This window comes from Leptonychotes weddellii, chromosome 15 (genome assembly GCF_054177405.1).
Source record: "Leptonychotes weddellii isolate Sample4059 chromosome 15, ASM5417740v2, whole genome shotgun sequence".
Classification (NCBI taxonomy): Eukaryota; Metazoa; Chordata; class Mammalia; order Carnivora; family Phocidae; genus Leptonychotes; species Leptonychotes weddellii.
This window is the reverse complement of record NC_138383.1, coordinates 47,846,238-47,871,051: the sequence shown is the minus strand read 5'-3', so window position 1 is coordinate 47,871,051 and position 24,814 is coordinate 47,846,238. Positions and strand designations below refer to the sequence as shown.

The 24,814-nt window shown below is 51.0% G+C and overlaps 1 protein-coding gene and 1 long non-coding RNA gene across 2 annotated transcripts in view; one reads left to right on the top strand and one right to left on the bottom strand.

Annotated features, from left to right (window-relative positions):
• USP43 (ubiquitin specific peptidase 43) overlaps nt 1-21,385 on the top strand; it is a 51,812-nt gene extending 30,427 nt beyond the window's left edge. Inside the window, exons 8-14 of the mRNA XM_081805941.1 lie at nt 2,135-2,238; nt 4,617-4,694; nt 5,491-5,617; nt 5,717-6,065; nt 7,732-7,890; nt 9,271-9,435; nt 19,620-21,385. Of these exons, the coding sequence (XP_081662067.1) occupies nt 2,135-2,238; nt 4,617-4,694; nt 5,491-5,617; nt 5,717-6,065; nt 7,732-7,890; nt 9,271-9,435; nt 19,620-20,692 (2,055 nt within the window). The 3' untranslated portion in view covers nt 20,693-21,385. The remainder of the gene's footprint in view (nt 1-2,134; nt 2,239-4,616; nt 4,695-5,490; nt 5,618-5,716; nt 6,066-7,731; nt 7,891-9,270; nt 9,436-19,619) is intronic.
• Nucleotides 1-24,814, bottom strand: part of LOC145717426 (uncharacterized) — a 167,745-nt gene that overhangs the window by 43,114 nt on the left and 99,817 nt on the right. The gene's annotated exons all lie outside the window — the stretch shown is intronic.

Below are 24,814 nucleotides of genomic sequence, written 5' to 3'. Positions count from 1 at the left end.
AAGGCCCTAAAAGGAATTTTCCTAGCTAAGAATGGAAGACAGGAGAATGTCTTCCAAAAATGACCAATTTGCTAGATAGACAGATTGAGTTTGTTTGAATTCTGAAAAACGGAGCTTTATCACTGCCGAGACATTTCTGTGGTCACGTTGTAAACTCGCTTTGTGTGCAGACGGGGTAAGCTGCCTGCATGCGGTATTGGTGCCTTGATTGTGTTGATCATGTTGCTGTCCAAACAGCAAGGCTCAGTTAGGAAAAAAGCCCCTCCCACCCCCCGCCCTCCACCGCCACCTCGCTGCCCCCAGATTTAAGAAACGGTCTCCTTAGGAAGTACACCCTTCCGTGGCCACCCCTGGATCCAAGCTTCTGGAGGCAGCTTGCTTCCCACCACTGCTTTTGTCTTTGTTGAAGCTGTAGGTCAACCGGAGTGTGGTTATGGTCCAATCGGGCATGGACCCTGGACTTCACACTCAAGGCAACTGGGTTCCGATTCACCTTACCAGTGTCCCCTTGCTCCCCGCACATGCAAGCTGTCACAGCCAGAAGAGCGGGTCATGGCTGTTTGAGGATGTGCTGGGTCGTGCCCACACACTGTTGCTCTTTCCTGGAATTCCAGTGCCCTCCCCCTCCTCCCCTGTCTGAATTCAACCTATATAGTTCATCAGTGCTTTGTAAGTAGATGTGTGTCTACCTTTTATCATCGTCAGAGTTTGCAAGGAAATTTCATTGTTTTTCTAATTTAAGCTAACTTCTTCATAATTCATGTTCCTTCCTGCTCGGGGAGGTAATCAGTGACCATTTTAAGAACTGTATTTGCAGGGCGCCTGGGTGGGTTAAGCGTCTTGATTCTTGGTTTCGGCTCAGGGTCGTGAGATCGACCCCCACGTGGGCTCCATGCTCAGCGCGGAGTCTGCTTGAGATTCTTTCTCCCTCTCCCTCTGCGCCAGGCACTCACACGCTTTCTCTCTCTCTCTCAAATGAATAAATAAATCTTAAAAAAAAAGGGACTGTATTTATTTTACTTGGAGACTCTATTGATTATTTTTAATGGTGGTAAAATATACACAACATTGATTTTAGCCATTCGTTAGTGTACGTTAGTTATAGTCATGATGTTGTAAAACCATCACCATATCCTTACCCCAAATTTTCAGCATCCCTACAAAAACTCTGTGCCCGTTTAACCAAACTCCCCATCCCCCAGCCCTTGGCCTCTGATCACCCCCATCCCACTTTTTGTCCTGATGCATTTGCCTGCTGTAGGTATCTCATGAAGCAGAATCATACGGTGTTTGTCCTTCTGTGTCTGGTGTGGAGTATTTCCAAGGTCCACACATGCTGGGGCACATGTCAGAACTTCCTTCCTTTTTAAGGCTGAATAATACTCCATTGTGTGTGTAGACCCCATTGTGTTTATCCACTCACCTGTTGATGGACACTTGGGTTGTTTCCACATTTTGACTATTGTGAATGACGCCATTTAAGGCTCCCTTCAACTTCAGAAGTGTTAGAATATGAAAAAAAACATACATCTTAGAATGAAAACATAGGTAGTATTTCCTTATGTGGCTTATTTTGTTGTTGTTGTTGTTTGAAGCATATAAATACTTCTGAAGTATTTGGTATGTAAAGTAGACACTAGCTTTCTTTTAGATACTCGCCTCATTTTGGCCATTTGGTGATGATGATAATCATCTTAAAGTCAGGTAAATTATCTATTAATTTAATATGTTAAACGTGTTAGATTGCTATGTTAAAAGGTGTAGCATGTATCTTTTTTTAGAGGGGGGAGGGGCAGAGGGAGGAAGAGAGAATTTCAAGCGGGCTCCATGCCTAGTGCGGAGCCCGATGCCGGGCTCGATCACATTGACCCTGAGATCACGACCTGAGCCAAAATCAAGAGTCGGACGCTTCACCGACTGAGCCACCCAGGCGCCCCTAAGTGTGCATCTTGTTAAAAAAAAAAAAAAAGATCTTTATATCTGCAGGTTTTGAATACTAATTTTTTTAAAGGGCATACTCAAAATACACCGTCAACAAAAAGGAGGACAGTCTTTGACTAACTTATTTGCCCTTGAGAGTCTCAGTGCAGTCAACACGATGCTGACCCACTGTCTCTGTTTGATGTCTCGTCAGAACCCGGGATCTCTGTTCTCCGTCCGGGTTGTGGGGCTTTCTCTGGCCTGCGGCTACTTATCCCCACAGGACAGCCATCCCCTCTGTCACTGGGCAGTGGACAGGTAAGCGGGCACGTTCCAGATTTGGTAAGAGAAGAGGTGTCACTGTATTTTGACTGGAGTCCTTGGAGGTTCTGTGTCCGTACATTGATTATCAACCTATCTACTCCCGGTTACTCGCCTCCTGGTGTGTTAGATCCTTAGACACATTCTGTGCTTTCAGCCCTTATGTCTAGAGAGGGGCTGTGATGGCCATCTTGAAGATGAGGGGACACTGAAGTTCCCAGAGATGAGTTAACTTGCTCATACTTTTTTTTTTTTAATTTATTTAATAGTGAGAGCATGAGCAGAGGGAAGGGGCAGAGGGAGGAGAAGCAGGCTCCCCATTGAGCAGGGATCCTGAAGCGGGGCTCAATCCCAGGACCCTGAGATCATGACCTGAACCAAAGGCAGACCCTTAACCAACAGAGCCACTTGGGCTCCACTAACTTGCTCCTACTTAGGTAGCTGATGGCCCAGTCTGAATCTGAACCCACTTCAGTCTGACCGAGAAACCCAAATTGGTTCAGTGAGCTCATGCTGCCGAATTCAATCTGACCATCCCGTCTGGGGTAGGGGAGAATTCTGCCACAGAGTCTTTGGTTCAAGCTGTAGAACACCGTGTCTGTGATTGAGGGGTAACACCAGTGTGCCCCCCATCCCCCCCGCCCCACGGCTTTCACCTTGCACAGCCCTGCCGAGCAATGCACATGAGCAGCAAAGTATCTGAGAGGTGGTTTTGCTCTGTAAACTGTCTAGTACTTTTGGTCATTTTCCCCACAGACACAAAATTGTCAATAAACATCTCTGATTTTTCTGACTCAGCCAGCCAAAGCCGAGTGAATCCTTAACAGAGGTGTGATAATTCTGATTTATAATAAGAAATATGTCTTTGGTCTTGTGGCACAGAGCTCGTAAGACCCTTGGAATGCTTTTAGTGATACGTGATAAAGGTGCCTTATTCTCCCTAACAAGCCCCTTTCAGCCACACCCGAGTTTACATTAACGAGGTCATTTTTGGAAAGAACCTAAGGATGGGGCCAGGTTGCCAGGGGAACCAACCATGGGATAAAGGTTGGAACTCTCCTTCCCACCCGAAGACCTCAGGGGAGGGAGAGGGGCTGGAGATTGATTAATCAATTCAATCATGCCTGTATAATGAAGCCTCCATAAAAACCCAGAAGGGCAGGTTTGGGGAGCTTCCAGGTGGGTGAACACTCAGAGGTGCTGGGAGGGCCGGTGGTGGGCACAGAGAGGGCATGGAAGCTCTGCAACCTTCTCACACACATCACCCTCTGCCTCTCTTCCATGAGTTACATCCTTTCATAATAAACTGGCGATCTAGCAAGTGAAATGTTTCTCTGAGTTCTGTGAGCTGCTCTAGCAAATTCATCAAACCCAAGGAGGGGGCCCTGGAGCCTCCCGTCTGCAGCCAGGGGGTCAGAATGCCCAGATGACAACCCAGACTTGCGGTTGGTGTCTGAAGTGGGAGGGGGCAGTCCTGTAGGACGGAACCCTTCACCTGTGGGAATCTGATGCTAGTCTTCTGGTAGATGATGCTGGAATTGAGTTGATTGCTTGGTGGTGTTGACAGAAAGCCCACATTGGAATTGGTGTCAGAATCCGACTAGGTGTCAGGATCATAGTAAGGAAGGACCCCTCTCCTTTTTAAAAACCAGGAACCAGCAGAGTAGGGCATAAGCCCAAAGTTTCTAAGCACCCTTCTTGCTTGGGAGCTGCTTTACAGAGTTAGGGAAGCTGGAGAAACTTTGGCTCATCCTGCTTCGGTCTAACGGGAAAGGGGAGCACAGGGGTTTGGGGAGCTCTGAGAGGGGCCCCCCTCACGGCACTCTGGCTTCAAAGCGAGTTCCACAGACTGATGCCACTGACCTGACCACTCAAAGCGAGTTCCACAGACCTGACCACTCATTGTCCCTGGCCCATGACAGAACTTGAGAGGAAGCACTGAGGTGTGTTAAGACAATAGGACAGAGCAATTGAAAATATGATGAATATATATTATCTACAGTATATAGATACATATTAAATTATCTATAATCTAAAATTATAATAATTTTTAAATTGGACTTTTATTTTGTCCCCCCATTATTTTTATTGTATTTTGCCAAAGGATCCGTCTGTAGTGGTTTAGAAACCGATCAACAAACGGGTCTTTCATCGTAGGTAGTTTGAGAAGCCCTGGAAAGTGGACCACGCTGAAGGAAGGCCTCCCCCAGGCCACGGCCCTTCTGGTCACGCGTCTGCCCGCCCGGCCTTGGTTTACCCCTAGCTCACCCTTAGTTCGGGCACTTGTGTTCGGGACATCGGCCCCGGGCCTGGAGGCGGAGCTGTGGGAAGGAGGCCCCGTGCTTTCTGATGGGCTCCATGTTCTCTCCCCTCAGGGCTCTGCACCTCAGGAGGCCAGGGGGCCCCCCCCACGTCAAACTGGCCGTGGAGTGGGACAGCTGTGCCAAGGAGCGGTGAGTTCAACAGAATGGGGCTCCCGCGGAGGAGACTGGGGCCTGCCTGTACAAATAAATCTTCCCGTGCCCGGGGTCCCCCAACATGCCTAAGGCAGTATGCACACGTCCTTGATCCCATGTGGTCCCTGCATCTGAGAGACCCTAACGACAAGTGTCTGTATGTAAACAGTAGTGACCATGACCATGACCATGCTGCGCGGTGTGAGGAGCGGTGGTGGTAAGAGTAGTAACCACTTAGGTGACGCCGACCCGCTCCCGGCTCTGAGCGCTCCGCACAGATGCGGTGTATTTCCTCTTGGTCCCGCCCCGTGAGGTCGGCACTGCCATAATCCACAGTTTCCAGATGTGGAAACCGAGGCACAGAGAGGTTACACAATTGCTCAGTGTCCCGCAGCTCGTTCGCGTGCCGGAGCCGGGATTCGAACCCAGGCTGTCTGGTTCAACTCCACGCTCTCAGGCGCTCAGCGTGGCTGTGCCTGTCACCCCAAGTGCACGTGGCCCTACTTTGTAAAAAGGACCCCGTTCAGTCCAGCAAGGGTTCACGAGTCCCCTGTGAGGTCCCGGGCCCCGCGCTGGACGAGGAAGCCGAGGCGGATCGGCCGAGCGCGGGGTCCCTCCGGGAGCTGGTGGGCGAGAGCGGGATTCCCGGGAGCCCGAGTGCGGCCGAGGCGCCGGGCAGGGCAGCTTTGCCTCCCCTGGTGGATGCCTTCCCACCCGCGTGCTGTGCGGAGTCCAGGTGGGAGCCCCCTCGGCGGCGAGAAGCCCCGACGCCCGTGGTCCCCTCTCCTCGCAGCCTGTTCGGGAGCCTCCAGGAGGAGCGGGTGCAGGATGCGGACAGCGTGTGGCAGCAGCGGTGGGCCCACCAGCAGCACAGCTGTACCTTGGATGAGTGTTTTCAGTTCTACACCAAGGAGGAGCAGGTGGTGCCCGGAGGGTCCACGCCCCCAGGCTGGGACTGGTGGGTTGGCCACGGTGCGTCGGGCCGGGCCGGCTCACGGTCCCCGTGGCTTCCTTTCCAGCTGGCTCAGGACGATGCATGGAAGTGTCCGCACTGCAAGGCCCTCCAGCAGGGCATGGTGAAGCTGAGCCTGTGGACCCTGCCGGACATCCTCATCATCCACCTCAAGAGGTTCTGTCAAGTGGGCGAGAGAAGGAACAAGCTGTCCACGCTGGTGAAGTTCCCGCTCTCTGGCCTCAACATGGCTCCCCACGTGGCCCAGAGAAGCACCAGCCCCCCGCCTGTGACGGGCCCCTGGCCCCCCTGGAAGCCCCCGGCCTGCCTGCCCGCCGGCTACCCACTGGACTTCCTATACGACCTATACGCCGTCTGCAACCACCACGGCAGTCTGCAAGGTGGGCATTACACAGGTGAGCCTTGCCTCTCGGCTCGTGGTTGCCGTGGTCATGCGTCGTGTCCGTGGCCCGAGCTTCAAGCTGCCCCGGGAATGCCGAGCTCCCTCGGGCCCTGGGCATGTGCACACCCCTCATCATACACCAGGCACCTGCCAGAGAACGGGAGGCGGGGGCAAGTACCCCTTCTGTGTAGACTCTGTGTGCGGTGCCAGAGCTTCTGTGATGAGCAAGACAGACAGGAGTGCTGGCCTCATGGGGACACACACAGTGACAAGATGCTTGTCGCTTTAGCTCGTTCACTGCCTGGCATTATAAAGGGTATTCGACTGACCGTGTCTGTCCTAGAGATAAGGCCTCTCTCTCTGAGGATGGCGCCTGTAGGCCGAGAGCTAAAGGAACTAGCCGGGTGAATAATGGGAGGAGGACCATGATGGGAAGCGCTACCAGCATGTGCAAAGGCCCTGGGGCAGAGTTTGGTGTGTTTAAGAAATGATGAAAGCCTGTCATGGCGGAAGTATAGTGACCCAGGGCTAAGTAACGCGGATGAGGCTGGAGAGGTGAGTACTACATGGAGGCCATGGATGAGAGTTTGCATTTTTTCCAAAGGGTAACGGGAAGCCAGTGAAAGGCTTTAGGCAGAGCGCTGAAGACACAGTCTAGTTCACACATTGAGGGTGTAGCTCTCCTCTACAGAAACCAGGTAGAAGGGAGCAAGGGTGGAAGTTGGAATTCCAGTTCGGGGAAATTTCTGGGGCTCAAGTGAGAGATGGTGTTGGCTGGGACTCCAGAGGGGACAATCAAGGTATTTGAGATGCATAAGTAGAATCAGGAAGACCAGCATTTGGACTGGGGCATGGCCGGTGGGGGGGCGACGGGGCAGGGAAGAGCAAAGATGAGCCCCTAGGTGCCTGGTCTGGAGTAGCCCAGGGCTCAGCAAACTGTGGCCCGCGGGCCAGATCCAGTCTGGCACCTGTTTCTGTACAGCCCACGACTTAAAAATGGTTTTTACATTTTAAACGGGTGTTAAAAAAAAAAAAAAAAAGAACAAGGAGAATCTATGTCAGAGACCGTCTGTGGCCATACGTGACCTGTAAAGTCTAAGATATTTGCTCTGTGACTCATTACAGAAAAGTGGGCTGACTCGGGGCTAGTGGGTTATGGCACCATTCACTGAGATGTGGAGGGAAAGGAGAGTATTTTGTCACAATTGCTTAGAAGGTGGCGAGAACCTTATTTATGGTCTTTTCCTTAAACGTTTGGCTTCGGTTCTTAGGCAGGAAAGAAGCACACCATAATCCCAAATGAGTTTGTTTTTATCACACACTGAATCAGAGATGTGCATTTCGAAACTTCTCAAGGAACCATGTGAACGTTGACATTATTATCTGGCTAAGTAACTCAGGGCTCCCTGTTATTGGAGATTTTGCCTGAGTAAGGGCCACCACATAAGGACTCAGCTAAAGTCACAGCACACTTAGCAATAAGCCTCGGGGAGCAAAACGGATTGATCTTTCTGATTCTGCAAAATGCAGTTCTGGCCAGAAATGGACCAATTTTTCTCATTCTGTTACAAATTCGTCCATTTTTCAGCTCTGTTTGTGAGAAATTCCTTTCTGGGGTTTTTTTGGGGGGGGAGCGGGGGGCCTCCAGTAATTGACACTTGGGGTTTGGACCTTTGCAGCCTACTGCCGGAACTCTTTGGATGGCCAATGGTACAGTTACGACGACAGCACGGTAGAGCCGCTCCCAGAGGATGAGGTCAATAGCCGAGGGGCTTACATCCTATTTTATCAGAAACGGAACAGCATCCCTCTCTGGTCAGCCAGCAGCTCCCTGAGAGGTAGGTGCTACCTCTCAGTAAGGGGAGGGGAGCTGGAAGGTACTCAATCGAACGACAGGGACCAGGAGAGGAGGCATGTGATCTGGAATGGGGAGCTCTTCCTGCAGCGCGGAGATTTGGGTACGACAGGCGAGTGTCCCGTTCGTAGGGTTGGGTGATGGACACGGTGAAACCCAAGAAGGGGAAAGGAATAATACTGTGTAGCAGGTGACTCTTGGCGGTTTGGGGATTTCAGGTTTCCGGTCTCTCATCAAGCCAGACTTAAAATATTTTTAGAAGATTTATTTCTTTATATTTAGAGACAGAGACAGAGAGAGCATGAGTGGGAGGGGCAGGAGAGAATCCCAAGCAGACCCCTGCGCCGAGTGCCGAGCCCGACGCGGGGCCCCAGCTCACGACCCTGAGAGCGTAACCCGAGCCGAAACCAAGAGTCGGATGCTCCACCGACTGAGCCACCCGGGCGCCCCTCGAGCCAGACTTTATTTTTATTTATTTATTTTTTTTTAAAGATTTTATTTATTTATATGAGACAGAGAGAATGAGAGACAGAGAGCATGAGAGGGAGGAGGGTCAGAGGGAGAAGCAGGCTCCCCGCCGAGCAGGGAGCCCGATGCGGGACTCGATCTTGGGACTCCGGGCTCATGACCCGAGCCGAAGGTAGTCGCTCAACCAACTGAGCCACCCAGGCGCCCCTTGAGCCAGACTTTAATTACGCTTGTGCACACACCTGCGTTCATCCTGTTAGGAAGGGCGGGGTGGTGGTTAGGGATGCGTGGCCTCAGTAGGAAACTTAGCGGCTTGACCGTACCCAGTGACATGTTCACTAAACAGCCTCAAACTTGGAAGTCTGGAGGGGAAAAAAAAAAAAGGCAGGGGGGTCAAAGTTGACCTTCTTATGTGATGTATTTCACTCACAATCCTATCCTTATCTTTGGAATGAGAGAGCTTATTTTTTTTTTAATACTCCTATTTTCTTCCTAATAATTATTGGAGGTGGCCAAATTAAACCACAATGCCCCAAGAGGTCTAAATCAACCCCAATGAAGCCTGTGGCTTTTTGTAGGACACAGAATGAATGAATGAAAAACATAGCCTATTTAGAAAACCGGAGTCGTGGCAAGTTAACGCCAGGAGACGCGTTTCAGTACTTGTCAACGCGCTGACCTCTCTGTGCCCGAATGCCTTTCCCTACGTTTTCACTTGGTCACGTAGTGAAGCCGTTGTGGGGTTTCTCCTCTGGTCCCAACTTTTGTTTATGTCCCTCTGCTCTGGTTCTGCAGTCCCAGGGCCTCGGGGGTGGGAGTCTGGCCGCGAGAGGCTCCTCCGGGGTCCCCGACCGGGTGAGGCTGGGTCCAGCCTCCTCTGTGTGCTTCCCTGCAGGCTCTACCAGTTCCTCCTTCTCCGATCACTGGCTCCTTCGGCTGGAGAGCGATCACAGCAGTGCCAGGGGAAGCCTGCTGTCCTGGAGCTCCAGCCCCGGCCCCTCCCGGCCCCAGGAGCCGGACCCTCCCATCCTCACCACCAGCCTCTCCGATCAGGAAAAGGGTACGTCCTTTCGCGTCAGTCAGATTGCCTGCTTTGATTTTCCTTTTCTGTGATGACAGTTACTCCTCAGCTTTCTGAAAGTGCTGGTACTTCGCGGCTTTGGGTGTAAAGTACCAGTCTTCTGTGACCGGCCCTCAGCTCCGCCCCCCGTCCCCCGCCCTCCAGCTGCAGGTGCATTCCCTCTCGGCTCCCTGGAGCTTTCTGTCTAATGGGCAGCATGACACGTGAATGAATCAATGCAGATAATGGCGTGATGAGAAGCAGGGACGAGGGGGAAGAGGTAGATCATCAGAAGGACAAATTTGCCTGGCAGAGGGCGCCCCGCCCTGTTAGATGTCCTCATCACAGGGGGCGGGAACAAGGGTGGGAGGCCAGGTGGAGGGCTGACGGTGGTTGTCTCAGCCAGAGAGTAACGTAGGCACTCGAGCGCTGGGCAGGAGGTGGTCAGATTCTGGGTGCCTTTGAAGCTAGAGCTCGCGGGATTTGTTGCTGGGGCGGAGGGGGGGGGGGCGTCAGGGGAGGAGGGGAGTCAGGGAGGACTCTTTGCTGAGCGTCTAACTAGGTGGCCAGGACTGCAGGTCGAGTAAGGTCAGTTTTGGAGGGAAACCAAAACATTTTTCAACACGGTCATTTGGAGACACTCCTGTAAGACATCCGAGTCGAGATGATAACCAAGGAGAGGAGGTAAATAGTTGAGAGCCGTCAGCACGTGGATGGCGTCGAAAGCCCAGGGAAACTGGGAAGACAGAAAAGAGGAGAGCCTGCCCCAAGCCCTGCAGCTCCCCCCACATCAGGCGACTGAGCAGACAGAGAGGCCAGCCAAGAAAGCACGGGGCGGCCCCTGGGGAGGTAGCAAGAACACCAGTACCTGTGGCTCACGGACACACAAACGGACGCCCTTGCAGGAAGCCAGTGGCCCAGCGGTGTCACGCACTGTGGAGGGTGGGTGAGCGGCCATCGGGCTGGAGGGTCACCCCGGGGGACCTGCCCCTGCATGTGCTTGGAGAGCACGGAAGCCGCGGCGACAGGTGGAGGAGACACCGGGCTGAAGACGGGCCGGTGGGTCACGGGCTCCATCGAGAGCTGCGGGTAAAGACGCAGTAGCCGCCGAGGAACACCAAGGTAGAGCACGTTAGCGTCCAGATGAGCCAGTTAGGATTCACATGATCCCCTCTGCAGAGGGAAAAGCGACGATAGGGCAGGAGAGCCAGGGGATACCTACTTTTCCAGAGTCCTTCTGGAAAAACTGCGAATGTGCGCGTGCGTGCCTGTCATTCAGGCTGTGTGTTCCTTCCCTCAGAAAGTGGCAGCACACTCTGGTTACTTACAGTTTCCATGTTTCTGTTAGCTCCTGAATTCGTTGCTAAAATAAGATTTTTTTTTTTTTTAAATGGAAGTATGACATACATACAACAAAGTGCATTCATCACAAATGTCTAATGAATTATCATAACACGTACACACTCCTGTAACTATCACCCAGATGAAGACAGAAAGTTCCAGGCCCTCCCCTCCCCCCTGGTGTCTCTCTCCAGCATCAGTGTCTCCCTCCTTTCCAGAAGGGAGTGGTATTCCGACTTCTAACACCCTCAAACAACTGGGACACATAAAGTTCTCTGCACAGAAGTTTAAGTGTCCATGAGCGAGAGAGAGACAGACAGACGTTGTTGTTATCTGTTGACTGTTGACTGTTGACTATGGTCGATAAAAACCAAAAGCAGGGATCTGGGAAAGAAAGAAAGTACGATGGGTGGGGGTGGGGAGAACCACCTCCTTCTCTCCGTGGGTTCTGAAACTGATCTGAGGCTGACCTGGGGAAGGTTGGCTTGATCATCGAGGGAAGCACTTCGAGTGTGTTTATTGCTCGGCCTTGACTTCTCTATGGTTCAGGTCATCATTGTATCAAAGTGGCCCACACAGTCCCTTGTGTGTGTAGCAGACTCTGGTTACATATTTGCAAGTGAATAAATGTGATAGTGTAATCTTAAAGCTCCAGGTGGTTTTAGAGCAGCGTTGAATCCTACCCCCTGGTGGATAGTGGTTTAGGTATCACAGTTCGGTTAACTGTTGCTCAAGGTTTGGCATGTTGGTTCCCCATATTCCCCGTTTAGACCTAATACTGATAGGAGTGCCCCTACGTGCATATGACATTTGTCAAATTTCCTTAGAATGCGTTTCTGTGGAGGCAAACGGTTTAATGCATTATGTTCTGACTCACCCAGTCTGAGCATTCCTCTTCCCTCTCATGATGCACATTTAAGGTGGTGTCTGGCGAACAGAAAAGGCATTCTTTCCCAAGCCTGTCCATCCCCATCAGCGTGAGCCTCGGGCGAGCTCAGAAACCCCTCCCGGTTCTGCCCAGTGGCGTGGGGCCTCGGGCCACTTCTCACTTCTCCCGGGGACAAATGCATTGCACACCCACCCCCTCACTCCCCCAGGGAGGCAACTTCAAAAGATGGCCCAACTTCTCAACATGGTACCCAGACAAAGGTCAGGCCCAGCGTTCGAGAACTCCCCCGAGGGACAGGGCTAGGGTAGCGGAGGGCAGTAATATTGAAGAATAGTCATATCTCAGCCAGTCATCAGCATCTCCAGGAGGGTGAAATGAGAAAGCTGAGCCTTGGAAGCCACCAGTCGCCAGCTCACCACCTTGGAAAGGGGCAGGGCTGCACGTAGACCACCCCCCCCCCCCGCTCCCTCTGGCTGCCGGCATCCTGGCTCCATGCTGCTAGGTATAAATTCTAAAATCGAGTTTATTCCATGTGGCCTCAGCAAGGGCCTTGCTTGCAAAGGGAGCGTCCGTCCCCACTTGAGGTTTGACTGAAATGGTGGTGGGATTTTGGAACCTGTTGAGACGGTTGGAAAAAATCCAGCCTCATTTTTTTATTTTCTGGCCTGGGCAAGCTCCGACTCCAGCATATAGGTTTCAGTGGTGGTTGGTACCACGCCCTGTCCCTGTGGGTTTGGGGGAGAATTTTGTCATCGTCAAAAGGAGTACTCTAGTTCTCTGGAGAGAAACATGGGCAGCTGGGGAGCTCCATCCTTCCGGTAGCTATGCTATTAGAATTCTAAAGGCATATTATTTTATTTTATTTTAATTTTATTTTTTTAAGATTTTATTTATTTGACAGAGAGATAGAGAGGGCCAGAGAGCACAAGCAGGGGAAGTGGCAGAGGGAGAGGGAGAGGCAGGCTCCCCGCCGAGCAGGGAGCCCGACGCAGGACTCGATACCAGGATCCCAGGATTGTGACCCGAGCCGAAGGCCGACGCTTAACCCACTGAGCCACCCAGGCGCCCTAAAGGCATTTTAACCAACAGGGATGGATCCAAGTTTTGTGGGGACTGCAACTTCTGTCATTGGGGACGAGTATAGGGAGAAGCTCCTCAAGAAGGAGGATATAAAAACACCTTTTCCAACTTTTATTAAAAAAAGCAAGAGCCTGTGAAAACCAATGACTGTCCCCCCACCCCCACCCCCAATCCATAAAGGGGCCCTGGGACTTCATCTTTTCGGCAGATGTGCTTCTGATGGTAAATTTTCTCTGTGGTTTTTATTGGGCCTTGGAGGCTGTTTTTCACTTTATCAGTGCTTTACCAGTTCCAGAGACTGTGTTATTTCTGGTTTTTATTTCCATTTTGAAGGTTATCCGGGAGTTTCAAGCACTTACGATTTGGCGGGGGTCTCCCTTTAATTCTTTCTAATTTTGTGGATTGTGATCCAAGAATGTGGTTTTCAAAAAGCGTTCCCTTTTTTGTGACCAAGTTAAGTACACGATTATTATTTTGTCAGTGTTCTGTGTGTACACATGAAGTAATGCCTATTTTGTCTATTGGAGGGATATGAGCTTTGTGTTGTAACTATTAAATGAGGTGAGTTGATTTTTGGATTCAGTTCACTTTGTCTTTAAATTGACTTTATCAAGGACTGCCTGGCTAGAAAGGAGGTCTATTGCAACCTTCCTGTATGGCCGTATTTTTAATCAAGTATGCCGGGGACTTTAATCATTTCTGCTTTATATTGTTTGCTGCCTTGTTAACAGGTATCTGTAAGCTGATGACTATTAGGTCTTCTTTATAAATTGTCTGTTCTCGTTATAATGTGGCTCTTTATCTTGCTTAATGATTTTCATCTTAAATTCTACTTTGTTAAGGGGGCGCCTGGGTGACTCAGTCGGTTAAGTGTCGACTCTTGATTTTGGCTCAAGTCAGGATGTCAGGGTCATGGGATCGAGCCCCACGTCCGGCTCCATGCTCAGTGGAGAGAGAGTCTGTTTTAGAGTCTCTGTCTCCTCCCCCTCTGTCCTTCCCTCTGCTCATGCTCGCTCTCTAAAATAGTAAATAAATAAATAAATTCTAAAAAAGAAAATTCTGCCTTGTTCAAGATTAGTCACTTCCCCCTTCCCCCCTTTTTGTTTGCATTTGCCTGGTATAATTTTGCTATTATCTTTTGCTTCATGAATTTTTCCTTTAGGGTTAATTTTAAGTGGTTTCCCGTAAACACTGTTGCAGTTTTATTTTTTATTTTTTTGTTATTTTTTTAATGTCAAAAATTGAGAGCCTGCCTTAAAGGGGAGCATTCAGTCCATCCATACATATATATTTTAAGATTTTATTCATTTAACAGAGAGAGAGCGCACAAGCAGGGGGAGTGGCAGGGGAGGGAGAGGGAAAAGCAGACCCCCTGCTGAGCAGAGACAGTGGGGCTCCATCCCAGGACCCTGGGATCATGACCTGGGGCCAAGGCAGATGCTTAACGACTGAGCCACCCAGGTGCGCCTGGTCCATTCATATGTATTGTAAGAACCATAAACTTGATTTTGTTTCATTTTTATTACTGTTTTCGTTTTTCTTTTTTCCTTATTTTTCCTGAGTTGATCATGTTGCTCTTTGTTCCTTTTTTCCTTTGTCCGTCTGGAAGTTCTGCCCTGCTTTTCCATCTTGTCAGTTGTCCCTTTATCCTTCGCAATGTGTACGATCAAATGCATTTTCCTGTTCTGTGGCTATGAGAAGCCAGGTCATGTTATTCTGTGAGTCGTGGTATTTCATTCCCCGCAGTGAGATGAGACTAATAATGCTTCCACGTCATTCCGCCCCCCTCCAAAGTGAGTGCTTTGAAATGCTTGCACGTGTTTCCTCTGTTTTAGGAGCCGCCCTCCTCCATTTCAATCCCCAGTTCTTAGATTCTCTGAGACGCTTCAGCCCTCGGTTTCAGGCTGTGAGCACTGTACCTTTGCGGATCCCACACACGCTAACATCACTTTGTATTCCCCATCCTGAGACCATCTGCCCCCGAGGCGGGTGCGTGGTACATGGGTGGCAGGCTCTGCTGGGCCACCGCATCTGTCTTCTTTCTCTCCTCCTCTGTCGTGAGGTCTGGGTCCTGAATCTTTAGTGTTCGGTCAGAGTTCTTTCCAGGGATGGGTGACACTCCTTCTTCTGTGGAGGCACAAATATTTTTTGTGGCCGGGGCATGAGTCGCAGCTTGGCTCGCTGGAGGACTCCTGGATTCGAATTCTTCCCTCTCCAGTGTCTCTAGATGTTTTCCCACGGTCCGCCGGGCCCCAGGCTTGCAGGTGAGCAGCCTTTTTTTTTTTTCCCTTTCCTCTACGTGAGAATCACTTGTTCTTTCTGGCTGGAAGCCTTTGAGATTCTGTCGTTGACCTTGGAATTTAGGAATTCCACCAGTATATGCCTAGGTCTGCGTTTCTGTTCATACACTACCTAGAACCCCCAGAGCCTGTCCGTCTGCAGACACAGGCTTTTCTTTAGGGAAATTGTTCTTTTGTTTGTTTAATTATTGTCTGACTTTTCAAACTCCTCTGTTATTTGCCTGGCCGGTCCCCTGGATCCATTCTCCGGATCTTCTAGCTTTTCCCTGTGATTTCTCTTTGTCATTTTGCTCTAAGGCGTGAGATGCTGCTTTCCCTTTATATTTTTGGCCACTGAGTTGAGTCTCAACAGTGACCCTTTGCCCCTTCCATGCATTTACTGCATCGTAAAACCTAGAAATTGTTTCAGCCCTCTTTTGTTCTATACTTGAATCTCCCCAAGAGCCTCTCTCTCTTTTTTTTTTTTTTAAGATTTTATTTATTTATTTGACAGAGAGAGACAGCGAGAGAGGGAACACAAGCAGGGGGAGTGGGAGAGGGAGAAGCAGACTCCCCGCTGAGCAGGGAGCCCGATGTGGGACTCGATCCCAGGACCCTGGGACCATGACCTGAACCGAAGGCAGATGCTTAACGACTGAGCCACCCAGGTGCCCCGAGCTTCTCTTTTTGTCTGTTCCTTCCAGTGGCTCTGTTTCATTAGGGCCCCGTTCTGATGGTTCTGTTGGTTCTTACTCTCTGACTCCCAGACCCCCTTCTGTGTGTTGTTTTTTTCTTTTTCTGCCCATTGGGGCTTCCCCTCCACACCCTCCTGAGTGGAGGCGATTCTTGGAGTGATGGAAGGGGCTGGGGCCTTGACCCCTGAGGCAGCCCTTTCCCCTTCACCAGCCTTATGCTGCTGGCTTGGCCTCGGAGGCAGACAAGGCTTGGCTCAGCCATGTAGCTTGTCCTTACCCTCTAGGGGACCAGAGGACGGCTTGCCCCAGGTTGTCCTCTGCACCTAGAGACAGAGATGTCTCCAAATATAGATGGGGGCTCAGAAGATGGAGACCCCTAGCGGGGAGCCTTTTCTCCCTTGGGTACAGCCATGGTGGTCTCTTCGCTGCTGCCCTGACCCACCGGGCTCACTAGTGCCACAGGGCCTTTGCACATGCTGCTCCCGCTGCTGGCAGGCAGGCTGGTTTCCCCCCCAATCTCCACATGGCTTCCTCCTCCCTTTCACTCAGGTCTGTCCTCACTCCTCAGTCGCTGACCCCGCTGTACCCCCTCATTCTTTGTCATAGCTCTCAGCACTACATTCCACGGTAGCAAATATTGCTGCTTTCTGCAAACCCCCACGGAGACAGGCACTTGGTGTTTTTTCCACAGCTGTATCCCCAGAACCGAAAACTGTCCTTGGCACCCAGCAGGCTCTCATTGCGTGTCCCTTGAATGCGTCCGTGGGTGGCTGTAAGAGGCACAGTGAAAACCCTTGGCCAGACTGAGACCAGTGGACCAGGTGACTGGTCCTGTTCCAGGCAGACTAAGGATGGCCGGGGGCGGGGGCGGTGGGGCTGCCCCTGCTCACAGCACACATCGTGAGGTCAGAGTGACGCCTGATTTCATTAGCCGAGGATACAAAGTCACGGAGGAACAGATGGGACATTTCTCAGGGTAGCATCTGCCATTTCCAGAGCCACGGTGTGGGTGGGGCTGTGGGTGGGGGCCGTGCCCCCAAGCTGTCCGGCTGCCGTCTGTGTTAGGAGGCCTTGCAGGACCTGGGAAGCCCATCATGCAGGCTCTGGGGCTTATATAACCTCTAGGAAGACCTGAACTACTTACGTCCTCCGTGGGGCTTAAGGCTCTAGGCGCTTCCCGCTTCTCAAGCCGACTGAGCGTGAGCAAGGCCACCGATTCCAGGGCGGGAAGTAACCCTCGCTCGGGCATCTCTGAAGGCCACCTCTGCTTCTGGCTCCCAGCCTCCAGGACCACCCCCCTATCCACCGCCCCGGGAGGAATCAGGGGGAGCACCCTCCCCTCCCCCAGAAGGGAGAGCTCTGTGAGCAGAAAGCACAGCTTCAGTGCGGGCTCTTTCTTGTCCCTTCTGTCCATGCACCATGCCCACCTTGCCTCCCCCCGCTGCCGTCAGGAGAAAGGGGAGGAAGGGCTTGCGTGGGCATCTGCAGTCCCCGTGCAAGGGAGCTGCGGGGGTGATGTGGGCCAGGCCCCGGGCCTTTCATCCGGGAAGAGGGGACGTGCTGCCAACCCACCTGCCAGGCTGCAGGCTGTGCCCTCTCGTTCTGGAAAGCTGAAAGTCACAGCTTTGTCCTCTGAATAAAAGCTTTGCTTTCTGCCCTGCCCAGGGTTGCGGACGAGAGGGGAAAAAAAACCTACGCCGTGTGTGTGTGTCTGAGACCCCAGACAGGGCCCATTGAAAGTGAAGCTGCAAAATATTTTGGGTGACGTTGTATCTCTTGCTGACTGATCTAAGGAAATGCTTTAAGGACAACAGTACCAAGTAGTGAAAAAAAAATGATTAAAAACCGCCAGAATGATCCGGGGCAGGTAAAAGTCCCCAGGAACCTCTGAGATGTTGTCAGACCCCTCGGGGCACCGGTGGGCATTGGCCACTGCCTTCCAGTCACCTCTTCCCCGGGAGGCTGGCTGATGGTGCACCCCACTTCCCCGGCCGGCACGCCCCGAGCTGTCGCCCGTCCCCTGAGAGCCCCAGGTCCCTCTGCATCTAGCTCATCCCAGTTGGCTCTGCTGCTGACAGGTGTTTTATGGAGGAGGAGGAGGGTTGTTCTCATACTCACCAATGAGAGTGTTGTCTGTGGACGAAAGGCTGTGTGGCTGACATCGGGTCTTCGTCTAAATGCACGGGACTGTCCTTGCACTGTGTGGTTCGAGGGGGAAAGGGTTTTTTTTCCCTCCGCGATGATAGGCATCTTACACATCAAGGCAGTATAATGGTACAGTGACTGATGACTGTGAGTTGCTTTTCTTTTTTGCTTTTATTATGTTAAAAACACATAACGAAGTTTATAATTTTGACCGTTTTTTTTTTAAGATTTTATTTATTTATTTATTTGTCAGAGAAAGAGTGCACAAGCAGGGCGAGCGGCAGAGGGAGAAGCAGGCTTCCTGCCGAGCAGGCAGCCCGATGCGGGGTTCAATCCCAGGACCCTGGCATCATGACCTGAGCCGAAGGCAGCCGCTTAACGACTGAGCAACCCAGGCGCCCCATTTTGACCATTTTTAAGTGCACGTTTCAGTGGTGTCATGCCCAGTCATTGCCACCATCCATCCCTGTAACTCTTTTCATCTTGTAAATCTGAAAGGCTCTGCCCATTTCACAATAACACCATGCTCTCCCCTTCCCCGAGCCCCTGGCCACCACCTGTATACTTCTGCCTCTGGTTTTGACCACTCTGAGCTCTTCATGCATGCAGGGGAATCCTGCCGTATTTGTCTTTTTGTGACTGGCTGTGGAGGTCGCTTGAGATTCCATATGAATTTTAGGATGGATTTTTCTATCTCTGCAAAAAAATCCCCATTGGGATTTTGATAGGGATTGCGCTGAAGCTGTAGATCGATCGCTTTGGGTAATGTCATTTTAGCAATATTAAGCCTTCCAATCCATGAACATGGGATGTCTTTCCATTTCTGTCATCTTTAATTTCATTCTTATTAATGTTTGTAGTGTTAAACAAGTCTTTCACCTCCTCAGTTAATTCCTAAGTATTTTATCCTTTTTGATGCCGTCATAAATGGAATTGTTTTCATGGCTGTGTCTTAAGAAGAAATACACAGCCGTGTTATGTGTGTATGCCCTTTAGAAACGTTAAGATTTAGGAAAGAATTAAGAAGAAAATCAGTCACACACAGCATCCCGTGGCCCCCTCGACGTCTTGTCACTTTAGTATTTATTGCTCCATACTTGTTTGTACGTCTTCACATGCATGCATCACACACCCACATGTATATATTTTTGCAGGTGGGATTACACTGTTTTTCTAGAGTCTCTCATTTCACATTACATGTCAGAAATGTCTTTCCAACCATAGGCAGGTGTCGCGAAACACAGTGGAGACATAAATGGCACAGATCTGATAAAATTAAATGCACGATTTATTTATTTTTTAGCCCAGGGTAGGATATCTGAGATTCTTGGGTTTGAAAGATAGAAGCACCTAATTTGACCTGGAAAAGGAGGGGCTTTTGCTGAGCATTCTGCTTCATGCAAATATTTAAATATAAATGAAAATGATGCTCCGCCTTAGGGCGAGATGCCTCTGAGACCGGGCTTTCTCAGCAGCCTGTGCTGTCCGGGCATGTAGCTCCCTTTTTTGACACTGGCTTGCCCTGTGGCTTTGAATATGTAAATGGATTCCGTGGGACAGAGGGTGCACACATCGATGCACCGAGCGCTAGAACCTCAGGGTCCTGCTCACTGCTGTGTCATCGACGCCCAGCATGGTACTGCCTGATGCATCAGGGATGCTTGATCAATGTCTGCTAGATGACAGGCATCACTGTAGTCCCTCATTGCACCTGGAGGGATACTTGGGCACTGATGCTCTTGGTGTCTCTTTCAGGAGGGTTGGAGTCCAGGCCTCTGGTACGGGGCGTACGAGGCCGAAGCATCAGCATGAAGGAGCCGACCCCTTCCAGAGCCAAGCAGGGGGCCTTCAAGACCATGCCCCTCCGATGGTCTTTCAGACCCCGGGAGAAACCAGTGGGTGCGTCTGTCGAACTGGTGGAGTATTTGGAATCCAGGTGGAGACCCAGATCCACGAGCCAGTCCATCGTGCCGCTGTTGACGGGCGCTGCTGGCGAGGACGTGGAGTCAGATGCCACTGGCTCTGCTAAGGGGGAAGGTGGTGGGCAAGCCACCGAGAGAGCGCTGGCCAGAGTGCCCTGCCCCTCGGGCCACCCCAGCCACTGTGCCGCCCCTGGAGTCCCAGATGGTCTAAACGCAGCAAGGAAAGCCAAGGAGCATGCAAGTCAGGAGATCAGGCTCCCCAAACAGTTTGACCTGCCCCTCGCCGTGATGCCCTCAGCAGGGACTGACAGACGAGCTCGGCCTGAGGGCCAGAAGACCGCGAACTGCGAGGGAAGCGGCCTGGCAGGGAGCTGCAGCAGGGCACCCTCCCCGGCCAAGGAGCCTCTGGGCGCCACGGCATTATCTAGAAACAGCGCAGACAAGTGCCAGAATACCTTAGCCAGGATGAGGGCCAGTGTGGAGGCCAGAGACCCTGAGACAGACAGATTCCCACAGGGGACCCTCACCCTTCTGAGATCTGTGTTTTGGAAGAAGGAGACCAAGCATGACAAGGCGGAGGTGGCCCTCCGGGCGTCCCCAGGGTCCCTGGTGAGCGGCAGGCTGAGCCCGGCTATGGATGAGCACGCCCGAGGCTCCTCTCCTTCCTTCCAGATCCGAGAGAGCCTGGCCAGGGCCCCCGCCAACCTCCAGGAGAGGGACGTCTGGTCAGCCCCCAGCTCTCTCCGCCTCCCTCGCAAAGCCGGCAGGCCCACGAGGGCCGGTGCCCTGGGCCCGCCACAGAGGACGGTTCCCGGGGACCACACTCCTTTTGGCACCTTGCAGAAGGTGAAATACCACACTCTTTCCTTAAGCCGGAAGAAAACGTTACCCGAGTCCAGTTTCTGATGGTGTGTGTTCAAGTCCCGCGCGAGGCTGGTGATCCTCGAGACGGGGCAGCTGGAAGAAGCTTGTGTTGTGTCGAGCGTGGGCTTTCTAGAAGCCAGTTGTCTTGTGACCCTGAAAATAAAAAAAAAAAAAATTTTTGTTTTTGGTCCCCACCTCTAGATCTTCAACACAGCATGTCCGAATACCTTCGTGTACCTTTGGGTGCTTTTATACGTGTTGGCCACAAGATGGTGCTGTTGAGTCAACATTACCCTTTCAGGGCAAGAACGGATTTATTTCCCTAAATTCCTCAGCCTGAGTACCTACACTCGAGAGAGATTCGGATGCGGCCCAGCCTGACAGCATATAACTCTGCAGGGAAGCCTCGGAAATAAGAGTCTTCGACATCAAATCAGTTCTTGCCATTGCTTACCTTTCTCAAATCTCTAATGCTTCTCTGGGATAAAGCCTTCAAGATGCCAAAAAAACATGGTAGTGACCTTCAAGTAGGATTCTAGGAGAGATGGAACAGAAATGATTGAGAGTGTAGGAAGATATTTAATATATAGCAAAATAATTATGTTACTGTTTTTCAAGGTATTTAAAAAAGAGAACTATTTTGATACTTAGGCATAGAGGAAATTCTTTTTAAAAAAAATTAAGTCTGAGATCTATGTACAATTTTAATAAAAGCCCATTGGTGAACCATGCAAATGGCTGTCTGAGTTATTCACGTTTAATGACCGATCTTTTTTTTTTTTTCCGAAAGATTTTATTTTTAAGTCATCTCTGCACCCAGCGTGAGACTCGAACTCAACAACCCTGAGATCAACAGTTTGCCTGGGCCAGCCAGGCACCCCAACCAGTGATCTTGTTCGTTTCCTGCTATGTTGGCTTGGCTCCTTGCTGTCGATATCAAAGTAGTGACTTGAGTTGTTTCTGACATCTTAAATAAAATGACTTTGCTCTTTTCTAAAGAAACAGGAGTCCCCTCAGGTCTCTCTGTCTGGAGGGCTCGTACTTACGAGGCCCGAGAGTCTGAATCTGTCCCCACGCCCCGGTGGTCGACTGTCCCGTTTCCTCAAGCTTTATTCGATCCTCGGTAGCTGTTCTGACAAATATCCTGTCACTTCTTACTGGGAAGCTGCCACGCCCAACCCTGGGTCTGTACTTGGTCTGTTTTCTAGAAATATTTCCTCTCTGATGGGAACCATTTGTAGAAGACATCCGACTCCAAAAATTAAGTTTTCCTTCATACATATTGCGTGACTCATTGGTATGTCTCTGCTACTTTTATTTTTTTCCTTAAGAAGGAAGATGAAGTCCCTTTTTTCCCTAGTGAGAAAGACTACCTTTTTTTTTTTAAGGTTTTATTTATTTTGGGGGAGAGAGTGTGTGAGCAGGGGGAGGGGCAGAGGGGAGAGAGAATATCAAGCAGACTCTCTGCTGAGCGTGGAGCCTGACATGGGGCTTGATCCCATGACCCTGAGATCATGACCTGAGCCAAAATCAATAGATACTTTCACCGACTGAGCCACCCAGGTGCCCTGAGGAAGACTGCTTTGAACCACAGTTCTGAGATAGGAAAAGCTGAGATGATGAAGCAGGAGGACCCAGCCACTTGGCCCCGGAGGGCGATATGGAGGCCAGTAGACCCGTGTGCTCGGATTTCAAAAGACATCCACGTTCTCAAGTGTGAGTTCACAAATCTCAGGCAACATGCAACACACGTGACCTCTTGGGCTATGGGAGTTTAGGCATTCTGCTGCTATTTCCGGTTCTTTCTCCTGTGTTGGTGCTCATTTGTCGTCTTTGGCTCCCATGCCCTTCTAAGCTCAGCCTCCCTTCCTTGGTCCTCTAAGGGATTGGGTGGTGACTCCGATGTTTACCCCCTTGGCTTCTCCCCTAGAAGGTCTCAACTTTGGGGATACCCTTGGATACCATGAGCGGGTCCCAAGTGTTAGTGGTGTTGTCCATAATGCACCACGGGCTGGAGCATCTTCCCTGGGCGCCAGACTTGGAGGTTTAGTAAGAGGCAATGACACATGGACCCTGGTGGCTACATCTGCCCTCCCAGGTATTCCTCGGGGATGCCCGAGGTCCCTTGGGCTTACCAAAGCCAACAGATCTGGCTTTCTATAGGTGAATTCTGGAATGTCCTCCCTACCTATGGCTATATGTTACGATGCCGTAGATCAAAGTTCATCTTCATGGCCCTTTGTGGTCCCCAAATACCTCCAAAGTGACACCCACATCACTTGGTATGACATCACAATGAGGTCACAATAGAGCCTTGGGGGCCGTTGTCCCGAAGGTTTCTGTGGTCACACATTTCCTGCAAAGAAAGGCCTCCGATTGGACGCAGACATACAGGCTGTGGTCCAGGACCAAGACAGAGGCTCGGTGTCTTCACAGGATGGAGGATGGAACTCAAGGGTAATTCTACTCAGACCAGGGCACTATGGTTGGGGATTCTCCCTTAGAGAACACAAGACTTTGGGAGGATGGAAGGACCGGACCTGAGTCACTTAGGTGGTCTGAGCAGCCACTCGAGAGCCCCAGGCGGACACTGGACCAGATCCTCCCTCCCTCACCTTGGCCCTGAGTCTTGACTTACTGCCTCGCACAGACCCTGAGAGACCAGACTCTGGAGCCGGAGTGCCTGGCGTTCAAAGCCCCCGTCTAGCTGTTTGAATTTGGGAAGTTACTTTAACTCCGCTGTGCCTCGCGTTCCTCATCTGTGAAGTGGGGATGATAATAATAGGACCCGATCCATCGGGTGGTTGAGAGTACGAAAGGAGCTAGTTAGCAAACATTAGTTAATCCCTGCTACCAGGAGTCTGAGCTGCTGGCAGACAATTCAAGTCAGGCATGCTCTGAGAACCAAAGGTCCTCCCAGTCCTCGGAACAAGTCGGTTTACAATATCGGAGGGTGTCAGAGGGTAGATCCCAAGAGGGCTAGTGAGAGGCATTCATAGGAAGCCGGGTAAATACTTTCGTTGACATATAATTGATTCAGGAGGTTTAAAAGCCTTCTGTTCCACTGCCTTAGAAGTGGACTAAAGTTGACTCCGTTTTTAGAGATCCTGTAACTTCATCTGTCTGCCGTTCCAGCCCATCTAGGGGCTGTATTTATTTTTGTTCCTGGCCGAACCCAAGCAGCTCCTACCCAGGGAATGTTCTGAACTGAAATGTTGACAAATCAACTGACAAATCTGTAAGAAATACCAAGAGTCATGCTCATGAAATCACTTTCACATTACCCCAAATCCTAGTTTCTTTCAGGTGGGTTAGACCCTAAGTGGGGGGCTGGCGGGGGGGGGCACAAGTCCCGGCCAGGGGGTACTATTCAAGCAAAGGACTTCCAGACATAGCCCATTTCTTGTCATTCTAGCCACATCCCAGAATTCCCTCCAACAGGCTGGATTTGAGTGGATTGGCTGCAGGTGCATGGGGCATCCCGGTGCCCAGGGCTGTCTCACACGCCCTTTTGTCAGACCTAGGCCACAAGCCAGGGGCTGCAGCCAGCTCCAGCCAAGCTACATGGACTGAAAATGTCCACCCTCCAGGAGGAACACGCAGTGCTCTTTGCATAAGGCTAGGAATCCGCGAAGACGGAGCAGGTCACGCCCACAGTTGTGGGCACCAGGAATGTTTTTCTCTTACTCCGTTTACTTTCCACCTGAGCTGACATCTCTGCTTCTTCTCCCATTCTACCTTTTTCTTATTCCCTTCTTCCCATTTCTTTGCTCACTGATCGAGGACCCTCCAATTCAGTCCATCCAGCAGATGAAGAGCCCCCATTAGTGTCTAAATCAGGGGTGGCAGGGGGGAATATCAAATTTAAAGAACACTCCACTTGTCAAGAAAGTGGTCTGACCCATGTGTCAGGTAGTGATGCTTTCTTTTTTCCTTCCCTAGGATGGTAAGTACAAATAGAGTCGTGCACGCGAACAACGGCCTTTTTGTAGAGGATCCAAGTTCAAATTCAGGGTTCGCTGTTAATCATGTGGCCTCACAGCGTGTACATTGATGTCTTGGAGCCTTGGTCTGTTCATCCGTGTAACGGGAACTCTGCAGTGGCGTGCTGGGGTAGGCTGTCACCAGCTCCTAGGAGCCCACTGTTAAATATTCCAGGCATCT